Source organism: Cucurbita pepo, chromosome LG18 (assembly GCF_002806865.2).
Source record: "Cucurbita pepo subsp. pepo cultivar mu-cu-16 chromosome LG18, ASM280686v2, whole genome shotgun sequence".
NCBI lineage: Eukaryota > Viridiplantae > Streptophyta > Magnoliopsida > Cucurbitales > Cucurbitaceae > Cucurbita > Cucurbita pepo.
The window spans coordinates 3,527,529-3,547,692 of record NC_036655.1 but is presented as its reverse complement, the minus strand read 5'-3'; the positions used below and the strand labels follow the sequence as shown (position 1 = coordinate 3,547,692).

At 35.1% G+C, this 20,164-nt stretch overlaps 3 protein-coding genes across 3 annotated transcripts; all 3 read left to right on the top strand.

Annotated features, from left to right (window-relative positions):
* LOC111780519 (isoleucine N-monooxygenase 2-like) lies at window positions 1–1,977 on the top strand. The gene is made up of 2 exons (XM_023660944.1): window positions 1–942; window positions 1,333–1,977. Exons 1-2 carry the CDS (start codon window positions 1–3, stop codon window positions 1,975–1,977), a joined length of 1,587 nt encoding a protein of 528 aa, XP_023516712.1.
* Window positions 1,978–6,355: 4,378 nt separating this feature from the next.
* LOC111780439 (isoleucine N-monooxygenase 1-like) lies at window positions 6,356–8,067 on the top strand. Its single transcript, XM_023660857.1, has 2 exons — window positions 6,356–7,297; window positions 7,391–8,067. The coding sequence occupies exons 1-2, from the start codon at window positions 6,356–6,358 to the stop codon at window positions 8,033–8,035; spliced, it is 1,587 nt and encodes a 528-aa protein (XP_023516625.1). The 3' UTR covers window positions 8,036–8,067.
* A 7,092-nt stretch (window positions 8,068–15,159) lies between these two features.
* On the top strand, window positions 15,160–16,939 carry LOC111780518 (isoleucine N-monooxygenase 2-like). The gene is made up of 2 exons (XM_023660943.1): window positions 15,160–16,110; window positions 16,265–16,939. Exons 1-2 carry the CDS (start codon window positions 15,160–15,162, stop codon window positions 16,907–16,909), a joined length of 1,596 nt encoding a protein of 531 aa, XP_023516711.1. The 3' UTR covers window positions 16,910–16,939.
* The last annotated feature ends 3,225 nt before the right edge of the window (window positions 16,940–20,164 follow it).

Genomic DNA, 20,164 nt, shown 5'->3' with positions numbered 1-20,164 from the left:
ATGGATGCCTTCTTAGTGCTTCTATGTATGCCTTTCATTTTTGTTATGTTCTCTCATTGTTATTACCACAAAAGAAAGCATTCAAATGGGGAAGCAGCTGAGCTCCCACCAGGCCCTAAGCCATGGCCTCTCGTGGGCTGCCTCCCAACAATGTTAGCCACCAACATGCCAACCTACAAATGGATCCATGCAGTGATGAAGCAATTCAACACTGAAATTGCATGCATACGTCTTGGAAGTACTTACATAATCCCTGTGACTTCTCCACAGCTCGCTCTTGAGTTTCTTAAAACATATGATTCTATCTTTGCATCACGTTCCTCCGTTTCGAACACGGTCGATATCCTAAACCGTAGATGTGTCACCACCATATTTGCACCCTTGGGACAACAATGGAGGAAGATGAGAAGAATTCTTGCATTAGAAGTACTCAATCCATCAACTCTCCATCGAATGCTTGGCCATAGAAACGCCGAGGTTGATACTCTTTTACGCTATATTTTCAGCCAAACAAGTACTAGAGGTGGAGGTGTGGTTAATGTTAGAAGCATAACGCAACATTATTGTGGTAACATAATGAGAAGAATGTTATTCAATCAAAGATACTATGGCAAAGGGAGAGAAGATGGAGGGCCAACTTTTGAAGAAGAAGAGCATGATCAAGCATTGTTCACAATTATTAGGCATGTTCACGCATTTTCTATATCGGATTTCATGCCTTGGTTGAAGCCATTTGATTTAGATGGACACGAGAAAATTATGAAGAAGGCTTTGAATATCGTTCAAAAGTATGATGAACCTATTATAGACGAGAGAGTTCAAAAATGGAAAGATGAAAAATTGGAAGGAGTGAAAGACGACATTCTTGATATCCTCATTTCACTCAAAGATGAAAATGCAAAACCATTGCTATCTGTCGCTGAGATTAAAGCTCAAATCACAGTAAGTAATGTTCTTAAACATTAAATTTCAGGACGAATTATAGTTTATCATATATATCATATTTGACTCTTTATTAAAGACAAATATCTTGTATGCTTGAGAATATTTAGCGTTCGATTCTTGTTTACCATACATATCATATCTGACCCTTTAGTCAAATATCTAATTATTTACCTTCCAATACAGCTTACCTGAGTATCCCATCATTTATTACTCTTTCTATTAATTGTTGTTTCCATATCAATTATAATTTGTTTATGGTTATAAATATTCTCATTAGACACAAAACTTAAAATTTATGCATGTTTTAGACATACTTAAACTTTTAATCTAATGTCGATGAAATCAATCATATTATTAATACTGACAGTGAAGTGTTCCCAATAATAGGAGCTACAAATTGCAACGATAGATAATCCTTCAAACGCAGTGGAATGGGCAATGGCGGAGTTACTAAACCAACCAAAATTTCTCGAAAAAGCCATTGAAGAATTGGACAAAGTAGTTGGAAGAGAAAGGTTAGTTGAAGAATATGATATCCCAAATCTCAAGTACCTCACCGCTTGTATTAGAGAATCATTTCGACTTCATCCATTTTCACCTTTCAACGTTCCTCATGTCTCAAACACTGACATCATAGTGGCTGGTTACTTCATCCCAAAAGGTAGTGAAGTGTTGCTCAGCCGTACAGGTCTAGGCCAAAACCCAAGAATTTGGGAGGATCCAATGAGGTTTAATCCAGAGCGTCACCTAAATGATAGGACAATGAAATTGGGATTATTAGAACCCAACCTGCGATTCATGAGCTTCAGTAGAGGGAGAAGAGGGTGCCCTGGTAGCTCACTCGGCACAAACATTACCATGATGCTATTTGCAAGACTTCTACAAGGGTTTTCATGGAGCTTAGTGCCAGGAATCACAAAGATAGACTTATCTCAAGCTCATGAACTCTCTCTCCCGAAGCCATTGCATCTGCATGCACAACCACGTCTATCTCATATCATGTACCCAAGGCTTATTCATCATGATGCATAGCCTAGCTAAGACGACATTGTGTACCGAATAAAAACAACTACTTCTATTCCTTGTGCTTGCTGCATAATAAATTTGCTTGTGTGTTTGATTTCTATGTACTCATCCACTTATTTGTAGATATAAATTAGATATTGTTTGAGCAATATAACAAAATATTTTAACGAATATCGGTTTGAACGATTTGTTTTTTAAAAAGAAATCTTGGAGAGAGATCACAAAAAGAGGAGATTAATAACCCAATGAACTTTGCCTAGGTTATATGTGTGCGTCATTTAATTTAGGAAATGATTCTGAATTTATAATTAAGGAATACTCTTTCTATTGGCATGAGACCTTTTGAGAAGCCCAAAGCAAAGCCACGAGAGCTTATGCTCGAAGTAGACAATATTATACCATTATGGAGATCTGTGATTCCTAACATGGTATTAGAGCCATGCCCTAAACCGTACTAGTTGAGTATCTCAACTTAGAGGCAGAATAATAATTTTACCATAACTTACATAGAGTGCATACTCATCTAAAAATGCCTTTCTGAAGTCCTTAACATGCATTTTCTAACAACCTATGGTAAGAAATACTCGTATGCTAGAACGTCATAGCGATCAGTACAAGTATTACTTGCTAAAGTTCATGTGGTTACTTACATGGATGACACGCGCCTTTTCAAGCTAGCTTTTTTACGTGTTAGGAACTCCAAAATTATGATTTTTTTTAGTAGGTCTTAATTCAACAAGACTATGGTTAATATTGAAATTGGAGCGAAAAATTGAAAATTGGGAGTTGAAACGGGCCAAAGAGCTTACACTTGCTTCACACACCACCCACACATAGATGTCATGCACGTCTGCCTCGTGTCATGGTCATGCTTGTCCAAGGCGTTTTGCTTGTGGCCGCATGTCAGATGTTCCAGTCATGCTTGTCTAAGACATTCATGGCCACATGCCAGTTCCAAACCTCTTTTACTTGCTTTCATGTTAGATAGACATTTACCATCTTTGTTGTGTCAATATAGTAGTGTATGACTGGTCATCAAAATCATGTCTACACCCAATAGGACTAAAATGCACTAAAATATACTATAGGGGATGTGAGTAGTTGTCAATTCTTCAAAACCATTGTTATTTATTCGTTTCGACCTATTTCTTTAAAAGTAATATTTCTCCATATTTGGTCATTTTTCAAACTAAGTAATTATCTTTTTATAAGATAAATTATTTTTTCAATAAACAAAAGTACATAAACATTAAACACACAAAGCATATGTATTATGTTTGTAGAAGGAATATAAGTAGCTATTGTTATTGTTTGGACATTATTATTTTAAGGAGCTTACCCTTGGTGATGAATACGCCTAGGGTACATAATGTGAGATAAGCGTGGCTTTGCATGCAGATGCAATAGATTTGGGAGAGAGAATTCATCAGTTTCAGAGAAGTCTATGTTTGTGATTCCTGGTAGTAAGGTCCATGAAAACCCTTGTAGAAGTATTGCAAATAGCATCATTAAGTGCCGAGTGAGTTACCAGGCACCCTTTCCTCCTTGTTGAGATATGATTCAAAGTATTCAAAATTCAGATATGATTTAAAGAAGTTGAGATATGATTCAAAGTATTCCAACTACCGAGGTTTTAGAAGATTGTTAGTAGATTTGAATTTATCTAGATTTTCATAATTTACTCTTTTGGATTAGTGTATAAGCCTATAGATATTGGAATTGTGTAACTCTTTAATCATTGGGTGAGAAAATAATAATAAAGCACTGCAGCTTCGATCTATTCCTATTTCTTTTAATATCTTTTTCCCGAAAAATTCTTTTAATATCTTTTTCCCGAAAAAATTTGGTATCAGAGCCAAGTTCATGTCAACATGAGGGTGAGTGATTATTTTTTTTTCACAAGATGAAGACCTTGTTCAGATCGCAGGAGCTATGGGACTTGGTGGAGCACGAGTTTATTGATGTATTAGAACCCACAATATAAGAAAAGGAGAGACTAAGAGAAACCAGGAAAAATGATGCCAAGGCTCTATTCATTATTCAGCAAGCCGTTCATGAGACTATTTTTTTCACCAATTGCAGCAACAACCACATTAAAGCAAGCATGGTTTATTCTACATAAGGAGTTTCTAGGACATACCTCACATCATTGAGTTTTCGTATAACCCCATCAAATAGCTTGATTTGTACTGCCCCGATTCTCATCATCTTGCAAGTACTATCATTGCCCATATAGACAACTCCACCATTGAACTTTTTGAAGTCCAAAAACATTTCTCTTGGGACACATATGATAGGAGCACCAAGAATCAAGAATCCATTCACTGGTTTGGCTGACTGATAGGGAGATTTTCTAGGCATCATCTGTATCCGTGTCGTCATCTCTAACCACATTGGACTTCGACCCCTTCTCTTTTAAGATCGGACAATCTTTCTTCCAATGGTCTTTCTGTCGACAATATGCACACTCATTTTTATCAAGTTTTCTCCAATTATCATATCTACCTCTCGACTTTAATCGGGACTCTCCACATTCGTTCCTTTTCCAAGTAGAAGTACTTCCATGAGTAGTGAGAACATTTGAGCTAGAGCCTTGATATGTCTCATTTTCCTTCTTTCCCATCTCATGCATTTGAAACATCTTCAAAATCAATATTAGTGATTCCATGTAGTAGGGTTGTTACTAAAAACTCGTAGGATTCCGGCAAAGAGTTTAATAACAACAACGCCTTGTCCTCGTCATCAATCTTAACATCAAGATTGAGCAAATCAGTGATGATTTTGTTAAAATCATCCAAATGCTCAGCCATTGAGATACCTTCCTTGTAGTCAAAACGGAAGAGTTTCTTCTTCAAATAGAGTTTATTTTCCACACTCTTCTTCATATATTTCGCTTCAAGCTTGTCCCATAATTCTTTCGCCATGGTAACCTTCATAAATGGATATTTCTGATCCTTGCCAAGACAGGATCGAATAATTCCACAGGCTTGCCGATTTAATTTCGTCCATTCTGCTTCTGTCATGTCTTCAGGCATCTCCTCTTGGAGAGAAACATCGAGGTCTTGCATGACCAGCACATCGCTAACTTCGCCTCGCCAAACACCAAAATTATTGATTCCATCAAATTTCTCTACTTCGAGATTGGAACTCCACAATCTCGATCCACGCCGTGATGATTCTACCATTTGCAATAATTAATCTGGATGTAACTAAAAACACAATTCTTGAAAATTGATTTTCAAGAGAATAAACACGATTGTGAGCATGTCTAGTGGTCGATGAGGCCAAAACTTTCATAATACCCCAAATACCACAACAAGGCTCTGATACCACTTGTTGTGCGCCGAAAGCGGAACAGATGTACTCACAACACCAATATGTCACTCAAGAAATACAATGTGACACACAAAACTTGATGTTTTCAACCGCAGAAACAATGACATTATATTGCCTTTTGTTGAACCTAAAAATATCAACAAATCTAATTCTAGAGAATAGGACTAATCAGTCTTAAAGAATAGGACCTTACGACAATTTACAACATCAGTATCAGTATTAACAATAGGATTGATTTCATCGACATTAGATTAAAAGTTTAAGTTTGTGTCTAAAATGTACATAAATTTTAAATTTAGTGTAAAGTGAGAATATTTACTAAAATCACCCACCTAAATAGTGGAGAAATTCTCTCTCTCTAACCATCAAACAAATTATAAACTATATAAAAACAACCATCAAGAAACACCAATAAATGGATATAAGATATTTGGCTATAATAAAATAGCAAATATGACACCCATTGGAAGACAAATATTTAGATATTTGCCTTCATCGTTAAATATGATATATCCTCAAGCATACAAGATAAGTTGCCTATAATAAAAGGGTCAAATATGATATATATGATAAATTATAATTCGTCCCGAAATTTAATGTTTGAGAACATTACTTACCGTGATTTAAGCTTGGATCTCTGCAACTGATAGCAATGATTTTACATTTTCATCTTTGAGTAGTGAATTGAGAACATCAAAAATGTAGTCATTCACCTCAAATTTTTCATCTTTCCAACTTTCAACTCTTTCAACTCGTCGTATTCATTTACAAAAGATAGAAATATGGTAAATGCAGATAATTTGAAACAACAAAAGAAAATAATAATAAAGTATAATTGGGAACAACAATAAAACAAAAAAGAATAATAATAAAGTAAAATTTGGAACAACAATAAAACAAAATAATAATAAATGAATACAATGTATTTGCAAATATGGTAGTCCTTAATATTGCCTTATAAGTCAACTATCCTTACCCTATATTCAAGTGTGACTTCCTATAAATTGGATGAATTCATCCACCGAGATAGCGCAAGAGAAAGACAGCCATGGATGCCTTCTTTGTGCTTCTATGTATGTCTTTCATTTTTGTTATGTTCTCTCAATGTTATTACCGCAAAACAAAGCATTCAAATGGGGAAGCAGCTAAGCTCCCACCAGGCCCTAAGCCATGGCCTCTTGTGGGCTGCCTCCCAGCAATGTTGACCACCAACATGCCAACCTACAAATGGATCCATGCAGTAATGAAGCAATTCAACACTGAAATTGCATGCATACGTCTTGGAAGTTCTTACATAATCCCTGTGTCTTCTCCAGAGATCGCTCTTGAGTTTCTTAAAACAAATGATTCTATCTTTGCATCACGTTCTTGTATTTCCAACACCGTTGGTATGTTAACTCATGGATATCTCACCACCGCCCTTTCACCGATGGGAGAACAATGGAGGAAGATGAGAAGAATTCTTACATCAGAGATATTCAATCCATCAACTCTCCATCGAATGCTTGGCCATAGAAACGCCGAGGCTGATACTCTTTTACGCTATGTATTTAGCCAAACAAGTAATAGAGATGGAGGAGTGGTTAATGTTAGAAGCATAACACAACATTATTGTGGTAACATAATGAGAAGAATGATATTCAACAAAAGATACTATGGCAAAGGAAGAGAAGATGGAGGGCCAACTTTTGAAGAGGAAGAGCATGATCAAGCATTATTCACAATGATTGAGTATATTTATGCATTTTCTATATCGGATTTCGTACCTTGGTTGAAGCCATTTGATTTAGATGGACATCAAAAAATTATGAAGAAAGCTATGAATGTCGTTCAAAAGTATGATGAACCTATTATAGACGAGAGAGTTCAAAGATGGAAAGATGGGAAACTGGAAGGGGTGAAAGACGACATTCTTGATATCCTCATTTCACTCAAAGATAAAAATGCAAAACCATTGCTATCTGTCGCAGAGATTAAAGCTCAAATCACGGTAAGCAATGTTTTCAAACATTAAATTTTTTATTTTAGACACAAACTTAAATTTTTAATCTAACATTAATCTAACATTGATGATCGATAATAGGAGTTACAAATCGCAGCAATAGATAATCCATCAAATATTGTTGAATGGGCAATGGCAGAGTTAATGAATCAACCAAAAATTCTCCAAAAAGCGACGGAAGAATTGGACAAAGTAATTGGAAGAGAAAGGGTTGTTGAAGAATCTGATATCCCAAATCTCAAGTACCTCACAGCTTGCATTAGAGAAACATTTCGAATTCATCAATTTTCGCCTTTCAACCTTCCTCATGTCTCAAACTCTGACATCATTATAGCTGGTTACTTCATCCCAAAAGGCAGTGAAGTGTTGCTTAGCCGTATAGGTCTTGGCCGAAACCCAAGGACTTGGGAGGATCCAATGAAGTTTAATCCAGAGCGTCACTTGAATGATACGACAACGGAAGTGGGATTATTAGAACCCAACCTGCGATTCATTACCTTCAGTAGAGGGAGAAGAGGGTGCCTTGGTAGCTCACTCGGCACTACCATTACTATGATGCTATTTGCAAGACTTCTACAAGGCTTTTCATGGAGCTTACTGCCAGGAATCACAAAAGTAGACTTCTCCGATGCTGATGAACTCTCTCTCCCAAAGCCATTGCATTTGCATGCAAAGCCACGCTTATCTCATGTTATGTACCCTACGCTTATTCATCACCAAGGGTAAGCTTGTTAAAACAATCATGTCTCAAGAATAATAATGGCTACTTTTATATATTTCTTAGGTGATGTGATGTGACACCCGAGTAAAAGAAGGATATATGAATGAACCGAAACCACATTATCGAAAAATTTGAAACCTGATTTTTTTTTTCTTTAAAGTCGAACCTCTAAGAAGGAAGATTGTCCCCTCTAAAAAAGATTAAGATATTACTATTCCATCACACGAAGTGAAACATATGCAAAAATAATTGAAATTATTGAGAGAGAAAATTAATTTTGAACTCAAAATTTTTCAAATTGTAATAATTTATTTATTTTTGTCACGTTGGACCCTATATAACCTTAAATAAGTTGTAACAACCAAAACTAGATTTAGTCAGTTTATGGGAAGTGAGAAATTAGACTCAAATATAAAAGGGAGGTTCTTTGTCTTGTTGAGTCACAAAAATTGTTCCATTTCATCCCATTGAGATAGGTTAGAGCTATTTAGATACATTTGCTGATGGTTTTAGCTCAACTTCTCGATTGATTTGGATTGAATTTGATATTTTTGGACCCTTTCGAGGCCCATTAATCCGCTTTAGGTCTAATATGTTTAGACCCTTTTACACCATTTTCGACACTCAAGTAGTGATTTCTGACACTTTTGGAGTCGTTTTTGGGAATGGTGCAAGGTAGCACAGTTGATAACAAAGTTACGTTCTCACCAAAGATGATATATAATAGAACACTAAGTCACTTGTTAGATCTTATGTTGGAGGAGATTTCCTGCACTAAAATGACAAATCAGTCAAGCTTTAGGTTTCATTCATAAATTGTCACGACGCAAATTTTTACAATGAGTTGTGACTCAAAAACGACAATGTGAATGTAATGTGTATGCTTGAAAAACTTGAAAAGACGTCTATACAAAAATCATATATTTCAAAAGAAGAAAGTTTCAATACAATATCAAATCGTGATCAGTTTTGACAATGAAGATGCATGAAAGTTTGTGAAAAGTAAAAAGACAAGACTGACATCCCAGAACACGCTTTTCTCTGTGGCCATCCACATATCTCAAACACGCTCTCTCTTGACCTGTAACATCAAACACCTGAAAAGGAAAATGAATATGAATGAGTATAAAAATTATACTCACTAAGTTACCTACTTGTAGGCTCTTATCACGTTCTAGGCATAATAGATTTTCACTGGCTTCTTATTGACTCTAGGATGTCTTGTTCTAGTCCTATCATTGACTCAAAGCTTTCTTCAAAATGTTCAGATGTCCGTCTAAATCAAATGGCTTCAACCAAGGCATGAAATCCGATATGGAAAATGCATAAATATGCCGAAGAATTGTCAATAATGCTTGATTATGCTCTTCTTCTTCAAAAGTTGGCCCTCCATCTTCTCTCCCTTTGCCATAGTATCTTTGATTGAATAACATTCTTCTCATTATGTTACCACAATAATGTTGCGTTATGCTTCTAACATTAACCACACCTCCACCTCTGTTATACTTTGCTAAGTTTGAGATTTAAATATATGAAATTGAAAGTTTATTTTATTTTATAAATGGATTAAATGTTAAGAGAATAAATAAATAAATATGTTTTTTCTAAAAATAAAAGAGAAAAAATTGTGGGCTAGTATGAATGTACAAATTCGAATGCACCTTTGGACTTCGGCTTAGCTTCGGCTGAGTTTTGGCACGTTTTTGCAACTCCAAACGTTTTATTCAGCTTGGTTTATCTGTAACAACCTAAGTCCACCGCTTGTAGATATTGTCTGCTTTGACCCATTATGTATCGCCGTCTTCTATGGAAAGGTTTCCACACCCTTGTAAAGAATGTTTCGTTCTCCTCTTCAACCAAGGTAAGATTTCACATTATCAATTTTAGACCATTTTCTACGATTTTTAATCCTCTTGCACCCGATTTTAAAGTTTTCACAAGCATTTTTAGTTAATTTAAGTTTCTTTTAGCTACAATTTTAATTAGTTGATGTCATGAATTGTATATTATGCTCTAACTCGATGTCGTGGGTCTGCATAGGTTAAACTGGATTTAGATGAACAAATCTAAACTAGTTTCAAAGATAATTAGTAACTCCGGCTTAGGCCAAATAAGTAACTCTACTACTAGCTTGATTGGATGAATTATTTGAAGCATGAACGGTGCGTGCCTTGTGGCCTCTGCACGTGCCTTCTAATTGATTTATGTCTATTTATTATGTTATGTCATTCAAAGTTATGGATAAAAATAGATCATAGTCTAAGTGTAAGTCTAATGATCTTTGTCTATGTAATGTTTTGTTAAAAGATTTTCAGTAAATTATCCATAATAGTTCCATTGATTTGATAAGATTCCTAATTATGGTAAAGATTATATACTTTTGTCGATTCTACTTTTTTCATATTTTTAGAAACGACTTTATTATTCAAGTGTGAAAGACAGGTCATTATCGTGAAATTTGAATTCATTTTTTAATTCTAAAATAATAGTTAGTGGGAGAATTCAAATTTTAACGTTTTTAGTTGAAGACATTAAGTAACGTGACCATAAAAGGAAGAGAAATAGATAGATAGATATATTAAACTCCCAAAGTTGTTTTTGGGACGGAAATGCAACTGCCCACAGTTGAGTTCGCCAAGTAAGTACGTAATTTGTTTTTTTAAAGTCTAATACGTAATTTATTTTGAATAAGATTTGTGAAACATATTCAAAATAATTGAAATTATTTGAGAGAGAAGAAATTAATTTTTAACCCAAAATTTGTTCGATTGTAATAAGATATATATATATATTTTTTATGTTAGATTGGACCTGTAAACTTAAATAAGTTTAACCGCCAAAATGGAACAAGTTAAATTTAGAAAGTGGGAAATTAGACTCTAAAATGGTGGAGTTGTCTAGAATACACTTTTGTATGGCTCAAGCTCCACTTCCATTTAGCTTGACTTTGATATTTTTGGACCCTTTTAATGCTCGTTGATCAGACTCAGGTCTAATATATAGTTATTTTTTTAGCTAATTTAAATTATTTGGAGTCAAAATAATTTGAGAGTAAGCATTACACAATCTCCCACCTCACTTTTATTTTTTTATTTTGACACAAAAAAAAAAAAAAAGTTCAAAATAAAAAAAGTTAAGTTATTTCTAGAAAAAAATAGGAATTTTTTTAAGAGTTGAGTCGTTCATGTAACGACAGGGAAAAAAAAAATTTGTGCGATCGTTGGAAAACGCATGAGAATTCTAGCTAGGTGCCGGAATTCTCGCGCCTAGCTCGATATCACACCCACCCGATGCTCCCGCTTCGTCAAAACGATCCCACGAACGTCTGCTACCCTCAAGGAAGCCACCTGCAAGAAAAGAGGGTGAGGAACACAAAGAAAACCGTTAAGAATGAGAAATAGAAGAAGGATCAAAAAGTGCAATGTTGATTAATGTTCACAACCATTTAAATAGGATACAAGCTATCCACTAATACCTAACAATAAGGGAAAATATAAACTAATTTAATCTTGAGAATAAGATAAATATACTATTGATGGAATCCTAAAATAAAATATTAACTGATTTACACATATCTAAGATATATTTCATAGCTAATTATTATGATATATTCTCCAAATATTATATCTTAATACTCCCCCTCAAGTTGGAGATTATATGTCAATCACACTCCATTTGTCTTTCAAAAAATCAAATTGATGTCTTCCCAAAGCTTTAGTGAAAATACCTACAAATTGCATTTTGGTCGAAATATAACACGGTTTGATGATTCCAACTTGTAACTTTTCTCGAACTATATGATAATCTATTTCAATGTGTTTCGTACGTTCGTAAAAAACTGGATTGGCTGCTATGTGTAATGCTGCTTGATTATCACAATACAATAATGCTGGTTCGGACAGTGGAACTTTCAAGTCTTGAAGAATGTATCTTAACCAAGTTAACTCTAAACAAGTATTTGCCATAGCTTGATACTCGGCTTTTGCTGATGATTTGGACACATTGGTTTGTTCTTTAGACTTCCAAGAAATAATTGAATTTCCAAGGAAAATGCAGAACCCAGAAATAGACCGTCTGGAAGTTTGACAACCATCCCAGTCTGAATCGCAATATGCTTGTAATCTTAGGTTGTTTTCAGATGGTAGTAGAAGTCCTTGACTAGGAATACCTTTGATGTATTTCAGAACTCGAAGAGCTATCTCCCAATGTGGTTTTCTTGGTTCATGCATAAATCGACTAAGCATACGAACTGAATACACTATGTCAACCCTAGTAACGGTTAAATATATTAATATGCCAATCAACCGTATGTATTTACTTGGATCATTCAACTTCTCTCCTTCTGTTAAAGAAAATTTCAGATTTTGCTCCATAGGAAATTTTTCTGAACGTGCTCCTGTAAGACCTGTGTCTTGAAGAATGTCTAGAGCATACTTCCTTTGAGACATAAAAATTCATTTTCTAGACCGAGAAAATTCGATGCCTAGGAAGTATTTCAAATTCCCTAAATCTTTGATAAGGAATTTATTGGATAAACTAGTCTTGAGATGTTGAATTTCTTTGAGATCATTGCCTGTCAACAGAATATCATCAACATAGATAAGAGCTGCAGGGAAAGAAGTACCTTTACTCTTAGTAAATAAGGAGTAATCTGCTTTGGACTGAGTGTAGCCTGCATTTTGTATAGTGGTAGAGAATATGGAGAACTAATTGCGAGAGGCCTGTTTTAAACCATAAAGAGATTTATGGAGCCGACATACTGTATTCTCCCCTTGTCGGTGAATGTATGGTGGTAAAGACATAGACTTCCTCGTCTAGATACCATGGAGAAAAGCATTTTGAACATCCAACTGATGAGTGAACCATTTTTGAGCAGTGACAATAGTGAGTAAGCAACAAAGTGTAGTAAGTTTCGTTGTAGGAGAAAATGTCTCTTTGTAATCAACACCTTAAACGTGAGTGTATCAATTTGCTACTAGTCGAGCTTTATAACGTTCAATAGAACCATCAGAGTTGTGTTTAATCTTGTACACCCAATGGCAGCCAATAGCTTTATGGCCAGGTTGTAGAGGAACGAGAGACCAAGTATGATTACGTTCTAAAGCTACAATTTCATAATTCATAGCCTGCTGCCATAAAGGGTTGCCAACTGCCTCATCATAGGTTTTAGGTTCTGTTTGGGCTTAATAAGAGCTAGAAAAACACATTGAGTAGGAGAAAAACGAGAGAATGAAAGGTAATGATGAAGGGGATACCTGATGTTAGTGTTGGGACTTGAGGTAGAGGTTAAATGATTGGAATCAGAAGATATCTCATAATCATTATGCCAAGCTGGAGGCTGTTTGCTACGAGTAGAACGTCGGAGTGGAACTAATGTATCAGGTGGGATATGATTAGAATTAGTGGGTGAATCTGGAGAAGGAATAGAAGGTGGAGGAGACGACGAAGTAGTAGGTGAAGGAATAGAAGGTGGGGGAGGACTAGAATGGATGTTTGAGTGATGGATCATGATTTTTGAATTCTTTAGAAAGCTGATTTTTGAGCTTATCAGTTTCCACCGGTCTCTTGGAAGGAATTAACATGTAATCAACATACCAGAACAAATAGATAAACGATTCATCATCAAGGCATAAAAAATACACACAATGATCAAATTGACTATGAGTGTACTTGTGCTCTACCATGAAATGATCAAACTTCTTGTACCATTGGTGAAAAGATTATTTTAGCCCATATAAAGATTTCTGGAGTTTGCATACCAAATATTGTTGCTCAACTACGCAAAAATCAACTGGTTGTGGCATATATATATTTCTTCTTACAAATTTTCAGGCAAGAAAACAACTTTTACAATTAAGCAAGCTCAAAATTAAATTGAGCAATCAAGGCCAACAAAATCCGAATGGAAGAATACTTTACCACAACTGAGAAAATCTCATTGTAATCAATTCCTTCCTTGTGCGTAGAGTCTTTTGCCACAAGTCGAGCATTATTAACATATACCAAGAGAGTCTTACTTTTTGTGTAGACCCACTTACAACCAATTTCCTTAGGCAAGTATTATCATTGCCCGTATAGATAACTCCACGTGAGCTCATCAAAGTCCAAGAATATCTCTCTCTATGTGGACACATATGATAGGAGCACACAGAATCTAGGATCCATTCACTGATATGGCTAGGTTAATAAGGAGATCGTCAAGGCATTATCTGTTTCATTGTCATCATCTCTTACCGACATTAGACTTCGACCCCTCCTTTTTTAAGATGAGGCAATCTTTCTTCCAATGACCTTTTTGTCTACAATGTGCACATTCATTAGGACTTTTTGCGTTCACCCTTAAACGAGAAGTCGAAAGTGTCAAAAACGACTCCGAAAGTGTAAAAAATGACTACTTAAGTGTCGAAAATGGTATAAAAGGGTCCGAACATATTAGACTTGAGTCGGATTGATTGGCCTCAAAAGGGTCCAAAAATATCAAATTCAAACCGAATCAACCGAGAAGTCGAGTTGAAGCCATCACAAAATGTATCTAGATGGCTCTAAACTATCCAAGTGTGATGAACTCCGTCGGACAAGAACCCACCTCCTCTTTATATTTGATATTTGAGTCTAATTTCTCTCTTTCTCAATTTAACTGATGTGGAAAAAAAAAAAAAAAAAAACTTGTTCTATTTTTTCCCTCTGTTACAACTTATTTAAGTTTATATAGGTCCAATCTGAAAAATAAATTATTACAATTTGAAGAATTTTGGTTTCAAAATTAATTTTTTCTCTCTCAAATAATTTAAATTATTTTACATATGTTTCAGGAGTTTTATTTGGTGGGACCTGATAGTAATATCTTAATCTTATTGGACACATAAAAAAGATCTCTGATGTGAGCCACAAAAACTTTGGGTGATTGAGCTTTGAGAGCGGAAGATTTTATATATATACATATATTAATTGTTTTTTTTTAGATATACGTATGGCCATCTGATACATGAGGAAGAGTCCAATAATGATATAAAGTAAATTACAAAAATGTTGTAGGGCTCACATTTTGAAAATGAGAACAACAAGGTTTTAAGAGGGTTATAAATTGGATGCATTCATCCACCGTGAGAGGAGCAAGAGAAAGAGAGGCATGGATGCCTTCAAACCCTTCTTTTTGCTTGTGATTATGGTTCTCATTTCTGTTATGTTCTTTCAATACTATTACCGCAAACGAAAGCATTCAAATGGGGAAGCAGCTGAGCTCCCACCAGGCCCTAACCCATGGCCGCTCGTGGGCTGCCTCCCAACAATGTTCACCACTAGCTTGCCAACCTACCAATGGATCCATGCAATCATGAAGCAATTCAACACCGAAATTGCTTGCATACGTCTTGGAAGTACTTACATAATCCCTGTGGCTTCTCCAGAGATCGCTCTTGAGTTTCTTACAACACATGATTCTATCTTTGCATCACGCTCCTCCGTTTCGAACACGGTCGATATCTTAAGCCATCGATATCTTACCATCGCCTTTTCACCTTTGGGAGAACAATGGAAGAAAATGAGAAGAATTCTTGCATTAGAAATACTCAATCCATCAACTCTCCATCGAATGCTTGGCCATAGAGACACTGAAGCTGATAATCTTTTACGCTATATTTTCAGCCAAACAAGTAATAGAGGTGGAGCGGTGGTTAATGTTAGAAGCATAACACAACATTATTGTGGTAACATAATGAGAAGAATGCTATTCAATCAAAGATACTATGGCAAAGGGAGAGAAGATGGAGGTCCAACTTTTGAAGAAGAAGAGCATAATCAAGCATTGTTCACAATTCTTAGGCATGTTAATGCATTTTCTATATCGGATTTCTTGCCTTGGTTGAAGCCATTTGATTTAGATGGACATCAGAAAATTATGAAGAATGCTTTGAATGTCGTTCAAAAGTATAATGAACCCATTATAGACAAGAGAGTTCAAAGATTGAAAGATGAAAAAATGGAAGGGATGAAAGGTGACATTCTGGATATCCTCATTTCACTAAAAGATGAAAAGGCAAAACCATTGCTATCAGTCGCAGAGATTAAAGCTCAAATCATGGTAAGCAATGTTCTCGAACATTAAATTTCGGGATTTGTTAGACACAAAATTTAAAATTTATGCATATTTTAGACACAAACTTAAACTTTTAATCTAATATTGGATCAAATCAATCATATTGTTAATACTGACGGTGAAGTGTTCCCAATAATAGGAGTTACAATTTGCAACGATAGATAATCCTTCAAATGCAGTGGAATGGGCAATGGCAGAGTTACTAAATCAACCAAAAATTCTCGAAAAAGCCATTGAAGAATTGGACAAAGTAGTTGGAAGAGAAAGGTTAGTTGAAGAATATGATATCCCAAATCTCAAGTACCTCACCGCTTGTATTAGAGAATCATTTCGACTTCATCCATTTTCACCTTTCAATGTTCCTCATGTCTCAAACACTGACATCATAGTGGCTGGTTACTTCATCCCGAAAGGTAGTGAAGTGTTGCTTAGTCGTACAGGACTTGGTCGAAACCCAAGAATTTGGGAGGATCCAATGAGATTTAATCCAGAGCGTCACATGAATGATGAGACAACTAAATTGGGATTGTCAGAACCCAATCTACGATTGATAAGCTTCAGTAGAGGGAGAAGAGGGTGCCCTGGTAGCTCACTAGGCACTAACATTACCATGATGCTATTTGCAAGACTTCTACAAGGCTTTTCGTGGAGCTTACCACCAGGAATGACAAAGATAGACTTCTCTCAAGCTGATGAACTTTCCCTCCCGAAGCCATTGCATCTGCATGCACAACCTCGTCTATCTCATATTATGTACCCAAGGCTTATTCATCGTGATACATAGCCTAGCTAAGACAACAATATCTACTGTATAAAATTTATATTCCTTTTCCTTGCTAAATATTATATATGCTTGAAGGTTTGATTTACTAGAATACATTCATGAAACAATATGGTTAGGTTAATTTTAGGAAATGATATGATCAGAATATGTATAAGAATGATATGCTACAAAATGTTTACGAAAGGGTTGTGATATGGGAATGATGTATGTATATATATATATATATATTTATTTATTTACTTATTTATAATATAATATAATATGTGACTGTTATGATGTAGGGTATGGTATGATATGTGACTGATGTGGATTATTATGTTTGAAAATATGGAAACATTATGATATATATATATATAGAAATGATATGATTGACATGCAAAACAACGAACTAGCATAAAATACAACTTCGGTATATGCATGCAAGATAGGATAAATAAACAATATGAGAAATGATATGATATGAAGGAAGACGCTATCGGGGTCGTATTAAATGATAATGAAAATGGAAAAATGTTGGGATCTCATGTATTATTGTGTGCTCATGCATTGAGGGATACCCCTCATCCTTCACTGTAGTACAGACGCGTACGCTGCAAGGCAGTGGAATGATCATTATTTTTATGATAATGTTGCCGTGATGGTCGCTATTCCTAACAAGTATTCGACATTAATAACTACTAAAGAATGCTCACCCGATCAGAAAGGGGGCCCAGGAGGTGTGCAAACCGACTGGTGGGTCCATACTCGCACGTGTGAACCATGTGTAGGGAAATTAAGTACGCATCCCAATTGCCCATTAGGATGACGACCGTAGGAAAATAGACTATTATGATAGGTCCTATTCATGAAATTGTATGTGTTTACTTTTAACCCTAATAGTGGGGTTATTTACTAAGTATTTCTTAAAATACTTAAGCTACGTGCTACTTCATTTCAAGTAAAGGCAAGACATCCTCGTATGGCTGATGACGGTATCACAACTTGAGATCATGTCACATGCATGGAATAGTCGCATTTATTTTCTTAGACGGAGGTTAGAATAAGGTGCTCTAATTTAAATGTTTATTTATTTCATTTAGTTTATTGTTGCATCTTTTTAAATATGTTTTTGAACGTATAAGTGCATGTTTGTGTATTTCCGTGTTCATGATATGTATACAGTAGCGATCTTAGATTAAGTAGAACATTTAGAATCATTGCCGTTATTGTTGTATTGTGAGTATACAAGCTTCTTCAAAGCATACGACTTTCTAGATGTAGATGATGATCTTTGTCTATGATTTGATATTTTACAAACTAGCTCATTTTTTTTTAAGAGAACAATTTTACCAATGTTTTGTTAAAGATTTTTAGTAAATTATCAACAATAGTTCTATTGATTTGATTTAGTTTGAATTTTGGAAGATTTCGCTATTTTTGTCGATTTTACTTTTTCATATTTTTAGCAATGGTTTTATTATTCATGTATGAATGAAATATAAATTTATTCTTTTATTCAAACTTTAACCTTTTAGTATGAAGACATAGAGTGTCCACATAAAATGGGCTGTAATGTGACCCTCTCATGCTCATACCTAATGGAAAGCATTAAATGTAGCTGAAACTCAACCGCACACGGTTGAGTATTTGAAATAAGTAGGTAATTTGCTTTTTTAGGGTCATAGGATTAAGATATCACTACCAAATTTTATAAAATAAAACTTTTGAAACCAAGTCCGTTTATAGACTCTCATGGCTTCTTTAATCCTAAGAACTTACCACGAGCTTTTCCTAGGGCTTAGGAATTGCTTCCCTACCATAGCCTACTTGTGCAGTTCCCCGACCCCTATTAAGTAGGGTGTGGCTTGTGCATAGTAGTGTCTCCTCATGTGGTCTACTCATGTGGTCTCTTGTTCCCTCTCAAGACGGTTGACATCTACACATAGTAGCCATCCCTCATATAACCTACTCATGTAATACCTCGTCCCTTATCAAGGTGGGTTTGCGGTGCAACCTTGACTCATTTCGACACTCAATAGGAGTCCTGACCTTGAGCTAACTACATGTATAGTCCCTAGTCTCTCTCCAAGACTGGTTTATTGGGATTGAAGCGTCAGCCTTGTCTCAATCCTTACACTAAATAGAAACTCAAGTGGCTTTAGGGTTTTGTTAAGTTTTCTTAAGCGTATTTAGACGTCGTGGTGGTTTACTAGGTTTTTAGGGGTGTCTAGCAGTTTAAATACCATATCTCTTTTTTGGGACATTCGGGGTTAGCTCATTGGCTAAACCATTCTCTAGGTGCACACGGGTCGAAACCTTTGATTGCTCACGATCCTGGGGTGTAAGGTCTATGGAAAGGTTTCTACACCCTTATAAAGAATATTTCGTTCTCCTCTCCAACCAACGTAGGATTTCACATTATCAATTTTAGACCCTTTTCTTCAATTTTTAATCCTCTCGCACCCGATTTTAAAGTTTTCACAAGCATTTTTAGTCAATTTAAGTTTCTTTTAGCTACAATTTTAATTAGTTGATGTCATTAAGGAATTGAATTGTATATTATGCTCTAACTCGATGTCATGGGTCTGCATAGGTCAAACTGAATTTAGATGAACAAATCTAAGCTAGTTTTGAAGATAATTAGTAACTCTGGCTTATGCCAAATAAGTAACTCCACTAGTAGCTTGATTGGATGAATTATTTGAAGCATGAACGGTGCATGCCCTGTGGCCCCTGCACGTCTCGTGCCTTCTAATTGATTTATGTTATTATGTTATGTCATTCAAGGTTATAGATAAAAATAGATCATAGTCTAATGATCTTTGTCTTTATGTTTTGTTATTTTACGAACTCTCTCATATTTTTTTTTTATGAGAACTATTTTACAAATGTTTTGTTAAAAGATTTTCAGTAAATTATCCATAATAGTTCTATTGATTTTATAAGATCCCTAATTTTTTTTTAAAGATTATATACTTTGGTCCATTCTTTTTGTTGCCCTATTATTTAGAATAATAAATATTTGGAGAATTCAAAATTTAACATTTTTAGTTGAAGACATATTAAGTAATGTGATCTTTAAAAGGTAGAGAGATGGATAGATAGATATATTAAACTCTCAAAGTTGTTTTTGTGACGTAAATACAACTGCCCACAGTTGAGTTTGTCAAATAAGTACGTAATTTGTTTTTTTTAAGTATAATACGGAATTTATTTTGAATAAGATTTGTGAAACATATTCAAAATAATTGAAATATTTGGAGAGAGGAGAAATTA

Bases quoted from the DNA above. Each gene is read 5' to 3' on its own strand.
- LOC111780519 (XM_023660944.1), top strand. From the start codon at position 1: ATGGATGCCTTCTTAGTGCTTCTATGTATGCCTTTCATTTTTGTTATG. The intron at 943-1,332 runs GTAAGTAATGTT...TCCCAATAATAG, and splicing joins AGATTAAAGCTCAAATCACA to GAGCTACAAATTGCAACGAT.
- LOC111780439 (XM_023660857.1), top strand. From the start codon at position 6,356: ATGGATGCCTTCTTTGTGCTTCTATGTATGTCTTTCATTTTTGTTATG. The intron at 7,298-7,390 runs GTAAGCAATGTT...GATCGATAATAG, and splicing joins AGATTAAAGCTCAAATCACG to GAGTTACAAATCGCAGCAAT.
- LOC111780518 (XM_023660943.1), top strand. From the start codon at position 15,160: ATGGATGCCTTCAAACCCTTCTTTTTGCTTGTGATTATGGTTCTCATT. The intron at 16,111-16,264 runs GTAAGCAATGTT...TCCCAATAATAG, and splicing joins AGATTAAAGCTCAAATCATG to GAGTTACAATTTGCAACGAT.